A 14,549-nucleotide genomic window follows, 5' to 3' on the forward strand; every position below is an offset into this window, starting at 1 on the left:
AAGGACCACAAGCCACTGAATATCATAGCAAAATTTTGCCATTTCTTGAATTTTGAACTATCAATCTGTATTTGCCAAACATGGAGTGGTATTTCATCTGCAGTTCATAGAAACTTTCTCCTTGTAGATACAAGAAGCATTTTAAACAGAGTTTTAAAAGAGCTCAACAGGTTGTTCAGATGTTCCTATGGTACTATTGATCCAGTTTTCAGAGAGACAGTTTTCAGGAAATGAGACACCTCCACCAGAAGTGTCTGTTCTTTTGTTCAAAAGAGGATTCGTGTGATATTCTGACAGAAGAAGACAGAAGCATGCATTTTTTTCTGATCGCCCACCCCCCAGTACTTTGAACATGAAGATGGGATTGAGTGGTGGGGATCTGATCACGCCATTGTGGCACATCCAGTTCAGCTTCCAAGAACTCCCGATCCATCAGTGAAGCCTCTGACCTGTCTTTGCTGCCTGCCAGATCCACTGACAGGAGACCTGGGGGGATTGAGCATTCAGCATCCTGCATCTCAAAGCTTTAATGTTGGATGACATCATTCTTGGTCATCTGCAGTGAGAGAGTAGGAAGCATTTATCCATGTGTATTTCTTTAGCAGAGTGGAATGGATTCGTGATCTGGTGTTCTGCTCTCTCTGGCCTTCCATTTCCTTTGTTTTGGAGTATTTGGAGTATCTGAGCTGGCCATTTACTTCCATTAAGGTACATTTGGCAGCTGTTTCTGGACACATTCCCTTCTTCTGAGAGCTCTTTGGTCGTCTCTGTTTACCATTCTCAGATGTGTAGTAGGTCTGGTTAAATGGCTCCTTTATTTCACTAGTATTTAAAAGACATGCTTGTATATCTCAAAGATGTTTTCTCTGAGGCTCTTACTCACTGTTTGCTCTTGTACCTTTCCATAAAAGTGGCACTAGTAATCACTGTTACCTCTGCTAGAAGTGCGGGTGAGGCTCTAGCCTCGGTGGCTGATCAGTCTCATGCAGCCTGTGTTCTTGGTGGGGTGGAGAGTAGGTCCCATCCCAAGATTCTCCCCAGATTTGGGTCTGAACTACATTGGAATGGCGATATTAATTTACCAGTTTCTCAGACCTCATGATTCCAGAGGATTTTTCATGACTTGGCTGTTGAGAAAAGTGTGTGGTTTTGTATACTGAAGGCTCAGCCTTGCAGATGATCCCTGAGATCACTTCCTTTACTGGAGCCGATGGGGATGGCTCTCCACTAGGCTAGCTGTTGAGGTGAACAGTCTCTGGACATATTGCAAATTTGAGGTAAAGGCAACAGCAATGATCCATGCATTCCACCAGACAACGGCCTGTTTCAGCTTTGTTTAGTGATGTCTTTGTCATAGCAAGAGCACCATGTGAGCTTTGAGGCATTCAGAAATGCTGCTGCACTTTGCAAAGCCATGTGAAGGTAGTTAGTTCTCTGCAAATGAGCCCAGGACACAGCTCGAGGTAATAATGAGAGTTCGGGCTACTGCTGGGTAAGAGCCTGCCACTGCCTTTGTACTTTTGATTACGTATTAATATTTTTGTCGTATGTGTCGTAGTGTAACGGTTGTCTGAATTACTTCATATCAGCTGTGTTTTTCTGCCATGCCCTGGCTGCTGACATATGAGAAGCAGAGGTCTCCTGTGTGCTCCAGAATGCATTCCTCAATCACAGTCGATGCCAGTGTGTAAGATGGTGTGTTAAATTTCAGCTTGCTGTATGTAACATTCTCCCTTTTCTAAGATGGCTCAGAAGTAATTTTGTCTTTTCAGAAAACCATGACTCAGGAGAATTGGACAGATCATGTTCAGGTGAGTATGGACTTCCTTCTCTCTACCATTTTCTCAGTGGTATTTGCTTGGAGATTTTTAAAATGTTCAGAATATCCAGCTCTGGATATTGTAGGGCCACTATTACAGTTTTGCACTTCCTCATAACTTTGTAAGCGTATAGCAAAATTGTACATGCGGGGAAAAGCAAGGGGGAAAATTTAGATTTTAATTCCTGTTATGTCTTTAAAAATGCTCTGGTTTGGCTGGAGCATTTAGATAAGATTATCACGTACATTCTTTTACTTATATGCACTTATTTGTAAGTGAACACTACAAATATTTGTGTTGATTAATTACAAGGAGCAGGGAAAAGGGAGTTCTGTTCAGGCAGCTAACCAGGTATGGGAGTACATCAGGACAAAAGTTTCCCTCTGTGTGCTCTACTCTAATAAGTTTCAACAGGTTTATTAGGTGACTGTTAGATATTGTGATTTCTGTGTCTTGTGCTGTCAGACACATGTAATTTTAATAACACAGGAAGAAGGGTAGCAGTATTTTTTTTTTCTTGGTCTATAAATGGGAGAGTTCAGGCATCTATATTCTGGCCTGATACGACAATAAATACATATGTGACAATGAAATATCAAGAAATTCCATTGTGACAAACCATTAGTGATTATTTATGTGCCCATGATATCCCTATGGAACTGCAACCTCATGGTGAGTGTTTACTCCTTTCCAGTGACTCCTCTCAGTTTGAATTCTGCAGCCATGAAAAATTTCCAACCATCAGCTAGAGTCTTCCTCTGAAAATCCATTTCAATGGTCAGTGTGGGCCTTTGGGTGGTAACAGGCCAGTCCAACAACTAATGATCTCATGCATCTGAGATCTTAGGCACTGTACACACCAGCAGAATGACTGCATTTTAAACATGAGATGGTTCTTCTCTCTTTCATTGGTCAGCAGGGAAAAGAACAATTCAAAAGGCATAAGGATGTGGTTTTTAAGACAGAGATAATTGATAAAATTCCAAGTAGTGCCTCATGTCAACTGTTAAACCTATTGGGTGTTTTCAGTGGTGAATACTCAACTTGCGTGTGTAGTTTATCATACCCATGTGAGAGGTCAGACTCTATCAGGAAAGGAAGGAGTCTTGCCTCTTCATCTCTGTGAATTTATCCAGTGAAAGAACTTTTCAGGGATCTCTTTGAGTCTTACAAGCTTAAAGGCCAGGACAAGTGCCTTGCTGGATCAACACCCAAGATGAGGTTAGCCATGAAACTGTAGCAGACATCTTCATCACAATTTCTGGATATACTTTGGTGTACGCAGGAAGGAGTTTCTGTTGGTGCTATGGTGGATAGTGGGAAAAACCTCCCAGTTAACATACACAATTACAGATCATGTCAGTCACTTGTGGAGACAGGAGGCTTTGGAATAGATGCTCTCTGAAAAGTGCTTCTTTGGTGCCTGGTAAGGCAACTCCCTAGACAACTACAGAGCTCAACAGCTTGATGGACTGTGACAGATCATCTTTGTTTTCCCAAAGTATTCCAAACTTTGTGTTTTCTGTGTGCTGCCAACTTATATATTTTTGACAACTATGTAATTATCACACGAGTAATGCTTAAACTTGCCTGTTATCAGTCCTGACTTTCAGTGCTATCAGAGATTACTGCCTTGGCACCACTTGAAAGTGATCAGAATCTGTACCTGTGCATCTGGAGGAAACCAAAATAATTGCATGTGCAGGTAGGCTTCTGCTTCATGCTGCTGGCAGTGTGGCTGCACTGATCAAAAGAGAAGTTACAAAGGAGGAATCTCTGAGTAAGTTTTGGGTTTTGGTGCAAAAACTAAGGTTGTCGATGACTTTATTATTTTTGAAAGGTTGGGCTTTACATGAAGGAAAGGTTCAACTTTCCATTCAGAGCTTCACCTATGACCTGACATGTTTTGACAAAAAAAATCCATTAGGCTCCTTGTGGAGTTGGAGAGAGTTGTCACTGGTGTTGTATGTCCTATTCATATGTTTAGTTCAGGGTCACAGACAATTTGTATCTCCCAAGTTCTGCCAGGGGATGCAGTATTAAAGGGTTATTGTGCTGGGTAGGAAGCAGAGGGTGGGATGCATCCTATGACCCTCTGGGTCACCTGGGGGAATGGGAACCAACACTCCCAAAAGACTTCACAACAGCAAACTCTTGGTCTGAATTTTTGGATCCTTTTTCTAATTTTATGTCCAAGGAGATTGAAAGTCTTTATGGGTTTAAACTATATTTTTGTTTAATTCTGTCCTGCAGCCATAACAAAAGACTTAAATTACAGAGACATGAAGAGCCCTGCTGAAAGTGGTGTCTCTCCTTGTTCAGTGGAGTTAGCTGTGCCATTTAGGTATGGCAGGCGATAGACATTTCTGGGCTGGTATTTCTTTTTGTTTGCCCTGAGCAGTACAAGTACGGAATTTTCCTGTTCCTGCCCTGTGGGATGAATTGAAGGTGTGAGCCTGACTGCTGCTACAAAAGGCAGAAACTCCATAGTTAATTGTGGGGCCAACAGAACCTGTTTCCAGCCCTGTAGCAAACTGGTTTTGCCCCTTCTGCCTGCCAGTGCCTGCACTGTCCAGGCTGTGGCTGTGCAGGCAGAGGAGGCAGGAGGGAAAGCAAAGGGATCAAAACATCTTCATATCCTAGAGAAACTACCCTCATCACAACTGCCTGTTGGCAAGCCTGGTTAGCCCAGGAGGAAAGCTACCGTTTGTATCACCTTCTCTAAGCAGAGATACCTGGAGGGCAGAGGGAGGGGAATAGTACTCTTCTTGCACAGTGCCAGCTGCATTGCTATTCATTAGCTTGCCTTACTGATTCTGAGATGTATGGAAACATGCAGGAGAGTGCCTGTCTTCACAAGCAGAGGGGAAGGTGTGTAGGATATTGATGGCAGATAGGCAGGAAAAAAGAGGCAGGGCATGAGCAAATTGTATGCTTTGCTTTGTGCTGTTCTGCTTCCATTTCTGCATACTTCATATTTTTCATAGCTTTAATCAGCTGCATAACGATGGTAGGATTGGGTAGAGCAACCACAGAACAGCCGAGGCAGGGCACTGATGAGATGCGTTCAGGAAGGGTCGTCCTGCCCGCGCCTGCAGAGAGCACTGGGTCAGCAGGAAGAGGGGCTTGTTGAATGCTGATTTTTCCCTGGAAATGCTGCAGTACAGAATCACTCTGAGACAAAAAAGCACTGAAGGCATTTTTCAATCATCTGCCAAGCTTTTAAAAAGTGAACACACATAGAACAATAATATCTATGAGGAGCATAGTAAGGAAGCAACTCTGATTGCAAATGTCACCTCTGCCAGTGTTTTAGATGTCAGATAGTATCTGAGATACTTGCACGAGGTTGGCAGTATGACATAGGACCTACCGGGGAGCACTCCCTCAGCAGGTGGCAGCTGAAGCCCGAGGACATCTCAAATAACACCAGACACCTGTGTTTTGGTAACCTGAAATTCTCCTGGTTTAACAGAGGGCTTGGCAATAGAAGGATCTGGTGTTTTGCTGCACCGCTTTTAGCGTGCAATGTTCTCACCAATGTTTTGGGAGTGATCTTACAATTGTGCCCTTATAGACTCCGCTTGGTTGATCAGTGCCTGGGTACCCATTTGGTGTGGAGTTACCCACCCCCCTTCAAGTCTGGTCTGTTCCACATGGGAGCTGTGCCTATCGATGTGAGGGATGTGCCTGGTGCCACCCCCAGGACACAGTCTCAGCTTGACAAGGAGATGCTGGAGTAGTTGTGCAGGGGGAATGACAGAATGTATTTCTGAACTGTTAGAGCCCAGAAGGCACACACTTGCTCAATGATTCTAATGTCTGGAGTATTTTTGCAGGGAATATCTTGACTGCAGCAGAGCTAAGTAGTTGGTGCAGTTTTAAATGTTATCTCAGGGTACTTTGGCCCAAGAAGTAAACATGTGTTTGTTTGGACTTCCCGCTATGAAATTCCTTTTCCCGTGGAGTGGAACAGGGTGATGGTGCACAGCAACATAGCTCTTCGTTTGGGGCAATAACTAGAGTCGGTGCTGATCAGGGTTAAAACCCATTAGTTTATTTAGGACTGTCAGTGTTACAATCACCTGTTTTGCAGGTGCCTGGGACAGTGAAGTGGTAGAAAGGGTACTTACACTTTTACTGACCTTGAGGCAAAGGGCCTTTTGTTGCTAAACCAAAAAACTTCCTGTGCTAAGGGTTTGCCTGGGGAAAACTGTCCCTTAGTTTCTAAAATGTAAAAATCTTAAACCCTTCCAAAACTAATGCTCAGAAAAAGCAGAGGTATTTGAAAAGACGTGCAAATACACACGTTTTCGGGCGAAAAAAGCACACCAAGGCTCATTCTGAGAAAAAGCAAGGACGGAGGACGAGAATTGCTGTTGCCCTGCATAGCTTTGGGCACTCATTGTGAGCTGTGGCTCATCAGCCAGACCTTTGCCAGCTAATGGTTGGAACCTCTCAGTCCTTCATTTTGGCACATGTGCCTTGAGAGAAAGGTACAGGGGTACAACACCTAGAAAAAAGGCCCATGTTTTTTTTCAGGCCCTCATTTTGCAGCTATTCAGTCTGCTATGAACTTGCATGAGAATGAAGTGGATGAACCCTGGAGCCAGCTGTTCACCATGTTCAGCGCTATGAGAGGCTGTGGCTAATCTCCTCTCCTTCTCCAGCTGTGACAATGAGATAACTTATTTATTTTAAAATTTCTGGCCATGAAAATCAAACACTGTGCCAGCTCATTCTCTGGGTGACCAGGGGTGAGATGCTAGTGATTTGTAGCACATGTATAAACCTAGTTCCACTAAAATTCTAGGGTTGTTATGCTACTTTACAGATAATATTAAGAAATCTGCCTGAACAGAAGGCATAAAAGTGCCCTCCTTTGTGTGTAATACATTTGAAAAACTTTGACAGTTCCTGGTCCTTAATAGGTGTAAATCATCTTACACTACAGCAAGGAGTTGATGTAATCTTATTTATTTAACCAATTAATTTCTAAATGGCAAACATCCTCAATGACTGATTCCAAGATCTTAATGCACTCTTTTCTGTGCAGGACCATTTTGACTTCAATTAAAATGTAACTACCTCTGGAATAAAATTGATATGCTCAAGGAGGTAATTTTTAAGGGGATTCTAAAGGGCAGAATGCAATTTTTTTTTTTTAAGTTTTTGTGGCCAGAACACCTGGCCAGTAATCCTGCTCTGGGGAATCTTTAATAAGGACAAGAGGTCAAAAAGGCCACTTTGCAAATATCCACATCTAGTGGCCTTCCCTAGGACTCCTGAGTTTAGGCAAACTTTTAAATTGACTTGATTGTTTTGAGTACAGCAACATCCCTATAGTGTAAGGAACTTAATTCCCTACAGATATTAAGCAATCTGTGCAATGCAAATGGAAGGAGGTGATTAATAAATGACATGTCTTTTGGTATAAGTCTGCATGTCAAATTATCTTTCACTCTGTGTTTGAGGGAACTGTTTATTCAGGGTTATAATGGATTTCATCACTCAGACGTCAAATCTAGACTGGCTGTTTTCCTGGAAGGTAGAAACCAAAACTAGTTTAACCAGCCATTGTGTGAAGTCCCTTGCTAGGATTTATGGCCTCTTTTTTAGCAGGAAATTAGAACCAGCGGGTGATTGCTTTTGTTCCTTCTGGCCTTAAAAGTCTCAGGGAGGAATCATCAGCTGAAATAAATTTTCATGATTCTACTAGTGTTGCTGCAACAGGGTACTTGAGCTAAGGAGCTGTCCCACTTGAGCCCAGGTAGCTCTGAGTATAGGTGTGTATATAAATATGCAGAAGCTACTCCTTGTCTCTATTTTGCCTGCAGTTTGCCTGTTAAGCTATCTGCTAAAGAATTGCATTTATCTTTCCACAACTTTAAGCAGCTTCCTAACAGCTGCTGTTTTAAAAAGAGAATTTTTTTTTCTTTTCCATTTCCCTTTTGCAAAATAGATGGTATTTAGACCTGGACCAGTGACAGGTTTAAGATCTGGTATCTGTCTTGTGAAGCCCAGATTGAGGGAATTGCTTTCTATCAGTTGGGAACTGGCAGTCTTTCTTCCCCCTGCGTCCACTTGTTGCTCCCATTGCTCCTTTCATTCCTTTTCCTGTGTTTTGTTCCCTGTTCAGGGACTGACCAGAAGCTCAATGGTGGTGGGAGTGTTTTGGCAATCCCTCTGCTTTTGCCCCATGCCTTTTTCTTTAGATTTACTATTCGTATTGGAGGTCTCTGAGGAGAACATATAGCCACAATGTGGTGTAAAAGTATATTGTACCTAAGGGAATATTAAACCATGGAAAAACTGGACAATAAAAGTAGCAGGCAAAGTATAGATTTCCTTCTATTTTTCAGTTCGGTTTGTAAATGGTGTCATATATTTATTGATAGCTGAAATAACACCAGAGCTGCAAAGCAAAAGCAATTACTAATAGGGATGATGCAGAAAACAGGCACATCTGTGACTGTCTCAGGAAAAGCATAATGTAATTCTTCAGTTACATTCTGCTTTCTGGATAGAGAGCTGTAAAATATGCATCTGTACTAATGAAGTTAGCACTCTTCATCTAAAAGAAATAGGAACTTCTCATTTAACAAACCCACAGCTGTTGTGGGAGAAGTACATGGGAAAAGCCAATCAGACGGTATGTTCCATGCCTTACTATGTAAAGAAAAGTCTACCAAAGGTTGATATATGCAGTTAAATGTAAATAACTCCATGTATCTCCTGCATGACTTAGAGAGTATTCTTTTCTGTAAGACCTGGAGGACTGGTGTGCCCAATGAAAATTATGGTAGTTTTATTTACAACAAATCCAGCCATTTCTAAATGAATACATGGTGGTCAAGCGCAATCATACTAATGAATTCTGGTAGAATTTTACAGTAGGTACAAAGAAGCTAAGAAAAACTGTAATTTTTTCCTGTACTATCTATAAAATTGTCAACAATGTTAAAAATGTTTTAAATCAGCAAACAATTTCTCTGAAATGACGGATGATGTGTTCACTGAATAACTTTGGAAAATGAGCACACATTTACTTAAGTGTGGATCTACAGGGCCAAGCTCTGGGGATTCAGCAGAAGGTTCTGGGAGCTGGGCATCTGTCTTCTGCTTCAGTGAAGTATTGGCAAGTAATTCCTTTGAAATCTCAGAACTTCAGTTTTAAAAGTTGTTGGTCAAAGAGCCTTTATGTGCACACATGTTAATTACTGGAGAGTGAAGAGACAAAACTGGAGAGAACACACTGGGGAAAACAATCCCCTTTAAATTTTTTGGTATGTTAGAGATGTTTTCTGACTTTAAACACCCTGCAATCAGACAGGGCTAGCTTGCTTTTAAGCAGTATAATTACATTTCTGTCACTAGCATGCATTCATTTGAAAGCACAACTTCATCAGAAAGAGATTTGATATGGTATAAAAAAGAGGCTAATTGGCTTATGGCTGTAGGTTGAGAGGTCAGTATTAGATTAAAGAGTTAAGAGCATCAGCAAGCTGTTAGAATGAACTGATGTGCCCTGGTGGTATGTTTAATTCAGCCAAATGGGAGAGACATCTTAGAAACAGGAAAAAATATAGGAAGGACTATCATCCAAAACCTTTTAGGAACATATGGAATATGCCAGGCCCTTAAAAGCTACATCAGGAGTCTAATAGTTTCCAGGATACCTGTTACCGACTCCAGACTGCTTCAGCTGTGGGATTGTATACCACAAAGTAAAAGTGGGGACAGTCTCACTTAAACAAATCCTTATGTTCCTTTTGCTCCAAGACAAAGGGAACCCCACTGAGCACTGACATTGGCATGTCCAGAAGAAATGGGGAAAGGCAAAGGGGATGGGACACGGAGCTTGCCTGCTCTTCCCATGTCAGCACAGAAGGAGAGGGTGGATTCACTGCTTTTCCAAAAGTGGGAAGCAAATAAGTCATTGACAGGTATGTGTTCTGTTTGCAACTGGGAGATGGCAGTTCTGTGGCATGAGACAATGCAACACACTTACCCTGTGGTAGTTTCTGTGTGCTTGGGGATGTGTAGGTGTAGGGGGCTACATTGGCCTGGTTTTACTAAAGTCTTAGGCCTTGTACATATTCACACCCATGCACAGATCCACTCTATGTTCTTATCCAGCCAGCAGTAAAACTCTGGTCATTCAATAATCATCCCAGATTATTTAAAAACCCTGTAATCAATCGATACCTGTCTGAGTGCTGCCACAGATAGATGTTGGATTCTAAAGATGTTGGATTAAAATCAGCTGCCTTGCACAAAGGTAGTCAGACTATTTGCAATTGATAGTTTGGCTGTATTATACTTTTAGGTGAGATTAGTTCACCAGTTCCCTGCCAAGAAGAGAACCGCATAAACAGAGGATTGTTTAGAAACAAAAAAAAGTTCTTCTTGATGGTGAAGTCTTGTAAATGGGAAGAAACAGGAAACTAATCTTCCCTTGTTCGCTCTGAAAGAATGCATATCTCTGAGGAATGTTGTAATTATGGATTTAGGAAATCAGTCCAGTTTGCCAGGGTGTGAATTTCAGAGTTCATTCAGTCCACCTTCTCAAGCATTTCTCCTTCAGAACAAAAACCACCAGGAGTTTAAATGTACCAAAAGAGATTAAAGGACAGAAAAATCTACTGCCAACTTTTGCTTTTGGTAAAGATCCTGCAAAGATACTTATTATTGCTTTGGCTATGAGCCAGATGAGGTTTGTGCATGGCAAAGTAGAAATAAGTGGTAACCCATGTTTTTCCTGTGGGCATCTATTTTTCATAGACGAATGGTGGAAAGAGTGAGTGCTCCTGAGCAAGTATTTCCATCGTCAAGATTTTTGCTTATTCACTTTGAAGACTTTAGTAAATAGAAAAATGACCCCTGCTGGGAATGCCACATTAGCATGTTCTTAGAGAGAAAAGACCCTAAAACCAAGTTCCTAAATATCCTGAAGCAAGCCTGGGCTGGAACAGATCCATAAACAGAGATTTTGAGAGCACGAGGTGTGAATACAAGGCACAGCAAGGCTTGGGAAGATGAATGAAATAGCCCCTGATGAGCATCACTGGGGAGTTCAGCATGGCCTGGAGAAGGACTTGCAAAGGCAGCTCTCACAATGAGCTCTCACAAACCTGCTTAGAAGTGAAGCAGTAGCAGCGGAGAAGAGACCCAAGAAGTCTGATGTCAGTAAAGCTAAGGCCTGCATTAAAAACAAAACAAAGAAATTAGCTTTCTGCTTCTGTTCTTTGGCAGTCATATTTTAAGTTAATTCCACTTCACAGCTGACAGGCCTCTTAATTAAGGCAGTGATACAGGTAAGAACCTTTCATGGAGCTATTTCCACAAGAAAAGTGCAGATGTGAGGGGAATTGCCGTATATCAGGAATAAGTGCTGGCAGAGTAACAATACGTCCTGGTATGGGAGGACCCCTAGAAAACTGTTAAAATAATTCAGAGCCAGGACCAAGTAACAGGAGATTCCTGCTTTGTTGCTCAGCCTTATATCTTGGAATTTGACCTGAGCAGGAAGAATGGAGCAGGGAGAGAATGAGAAAGAGATTTCTGAGGCTTTTACCCCATCTCCTTTTCCTTCCTCCTGAAAAGTCTGCATCGGCCATGTGGAGCTGACACAGGCTGGACCTGAGCAGTAAATCCTCTGCTCCACCGAGGAGTAAATATGGTAGAATTCCTTGTCTTTTTGGAAAGGAAGATGGAGCATATGAATTCTCATTATGTATGTGACTAGGTATGGGAACATTTAATTGAGTGATTGGTTGCGTTATTTGGTATACTGGTTTAGCTCATTAGTGTTAATATTAGGGCTACCCAAAACAAATGGGAAGGCGTCATGGTGGCTTCAGCTGATGAACATCCTGACAAACAAAATGTAATCCTGTGAGTTCATTTAACAGCAGTGGTGGAGATGCAGCGACAGTGGTTTCATTCCTGCAGACTCTTCCTCTTTACACATTTGCAGCTCTCTCAGTCCTGCACCAAAGCAGTGCTTTAGTTCTCTGTTCCTGTCCCCACAATGGTGTCAGGCTCTGGCAGCGTGCGGCTGTCGCTGCGGTCCCTTGCTGTGCTTTTGTAGCTGGAGTGGAGTTCCTGCAGACAGATCTTGTAGTACGAGTGGATGTTGTACACTTCTGCTTGATTTTGGAATTTTGGAATAATTTGGAAGGATTTTGGAATAATCACGTTTGATAATAATCCTTCAGGCAGCCTCACAGTTTAGCAGGATGTCAAATTTTCCTCATGTGGGCTTCCATGCTTCAAGTTACAAACTGAAACAGACTTAAGTAATGGTGAATTTTGTAGAAAAGTTAATGAAAGTGCTTGCCAATTGTATAAACCTTCTTAGGCTTGAAAGACCAGAGAAGTTAATGTTGGGTCATACGAGGACCAGGCTCAATGTCAGTACCAGTGCAGGTCACCTAATGTGTAGTATATGATGGGAGCCCTTACCTTCTTAAACTGGAGAGCACAATTTGCCATTTGCCTCAGTGACACTTTGTCCATGTGTGTGTGACATAATGACAAAAGGCGGATAGATAAATACTACTTCAAAATACACTGGGAAGATAAGGGTTGCCAGTTTGTCTTCAGTGTACTGTGTTATTGGACTTAGACAAAGCATCTACTGTGATAAGTAACATACTACTTTGTGCTCTGAAAGAGTTTGGCCAATTTCCCCATCCTCATTCATCTTCAGCCTTGCCAAGTGCTGGAATGCTCCCAGAAAATATCTCCAGCCTGCCATCGTGGGACCAAGAGGTGTGAGAAATCTGGAAGCATATCAAAACTGTGTGGCTTATGTATTCAGAACAAGTCTTTGGTCCTTTGCTGATGCCTGGGATGAATAATATTTCAGCAACTCTGGGGCCAGGGTTAGGTTAGAATTCAGAAGACACCTCTGCAACAATTGTGAGAAAGGGAGTTCAGGGGGAGGCACAGACCCTCAGGACAGACTTCACATTGAAGTGAAGGAAAAAGAAATTGTATCTTAAAAAGCAAGTACAACAAAGTTATCTTGGTCTATTTGTTAAGGAATTGTATTTTTGTTTTTTATGAATGGCATGCAATTAATACTCTCTTCAAACAAAGGTTATTTTAATAGGGTTATCCTGACTTACTGACTCTACTGCTCATTAAAGACATACATTTATGATATTCCCTGAACAAGTAGTGAAGGGGAGAACAAGTATTGCAGATGAATGCCCCCTGATTTTGTGTATCAGCATACCTGGAGTTGTTGTGGGATGTAGTTGAGGAAAATTAGTTAATTGAGGGTTAAAATAGAAGGAAGAGTTCTGATCTTACCACTGTGAAAGTCCCCAAAGTGTCCGGCTACACCTACACTGCTAAACAAGACCATAAACTGATCTGTGACCCCGAAAACAAGTGGCATTGGCACAGCCTCAAGCTGCCTTCCCTCCTGGGAGCTTTGTCTGAAATCCACAGTGACAGGACCTGAGGGACACCAGATCCCTTTGCTAATGCTGTTCTGCAGGTGCAGAGTGGCCAATCAGACAGTAAAAGCTGATTTTTCAGGACAGCACTTAAATGGCTGCATTTGTATGCTGGTGGGTATTGTGATTCCGTGTCAGTGCTGAGCTTTACCATCTTACAGATGTCTTAAGGTTTACTAAATCCTCCTGTGTCCTGAAGCATTTGGGGGGTTGCATGCTTGGTGGTTCACTTGGGCGGTTAGGAGCAATGTTGTTGTAGAGTATTAGACCCTCTCTGTTAAACCTCAATTTCTGTCAGGGCTTATGCCTTCTCCAGCCAAGAAACATTGATATCCATGTTCTGGTCAGCTACTGAAGTGAAAGCTGGTAATGATCGTGTCAGATTCACTGAAGTAAATTGTTGTGTGCAGAGCCTTTCATCTCTGGAGTAGGAAGTGTCATGTGCACTGTGAGGTGGAGCCATTGCCAGCAAACAGTTTGTCTGTTATGTGGCTCTGTGAGTTGGGTGAAGGTTGTATGAAGGATGTCCAATGCTGTGTTTAAAAAAAGATTTCAACCTTTTGCTTAATGTTTTTTGAACATACTCTCTCTTCAGATCTGACTTTGAAAGCAGAGTTCATTCTTTTCCTCTGCTCTATACCTTCTCTCATCTGTGGTAGTATGAGCAGATTTTGGAGACATGATGACTTCATCTGGTGAAGATGAATTACTTCCCTCAGGGACTGCCTGACAGAAATTTGGAAGCAATCCCAATGCAGGAAATGTATTTGGATCTCTGTGTAGTATTGTTGAGCGTGATCAGGACCATCCTGTATTCTGGGTAGATGAGATCTTGGGTGTTCTTCGCCCGGGAGGTGCTTGGAACTTGAAAGCAGCAGTTGCTGCAAGAAGCCACCTGTCTGCGTGGAGATGAGTCTTGGTGCTGGGGAATGCACAGCACTGCTAGTCATAGGATCAGAGGCTAATTTCAGTTTGAAGGAGACTATGGAAGGTCTCTGCACTCCTACTCAAAGCAGGGCCAACTTAGTTAGACAAGCTACTGCAGGGCCCTGCCTGCTTCCACAGCCTCTCTGAACCCATTGCAGTGTTTAGCCACTCTCACTGTCACCTCTTTTTTCCTTTAGGCCTGGTTGGAATTTCTGGAAGGATCTGAATCTATCTTCTCTGTGATCCCCCATGATAAAATTGAAGAGACTGGTTATATTCCCCCATAGCCCCCAGCTTAGCCTTCCCTAGGCTGAACAAGCCCTGCTCCCTC

The 14,549-nt window shown here is 42.3% G+C and overlaps 1 protein-coding gene across 7 annotated transcripts in view; it reads left to right on the top strand.

Annotated features, from left to right (window-relative positions):
• EXD3 (exonuclease 3'-5' domain containing 3) overlaps positions 1-14,549 on the top strand; it is a 288,705-nt gene that overhangs the window by 113,183 nt on the left and 160,973 nt on the right. For all 7 annotated transcript variants that reach the window (XM_026860473.1, XM_026860475.1, XM_026860474.1 and 4 more), the window contains exon 10: positions 1,773-1,811. In XM_026860473.1, the coding sequence (XP_026716274.1) occupies positions 1,773-1,811 (39 nt within the window). The remainder of the gene's footprint in view (positions 1-1,772; positions 1,812-14,549) is intronic.

Source organism: Athene cunicularia (genome assembly GCF_003259725.1).
Source record: "Athene cunicularia isolate RWA chromosome 17 unlocalized genomic scaffold, athCun1 chr17_part1, whole genome shotgun sequence".
Lineage (NCBI taxonomy): Eukaryota > Metazoa > Chordata > Aves > Strigiformes > Strigidae > Athene > Athene cunicularia.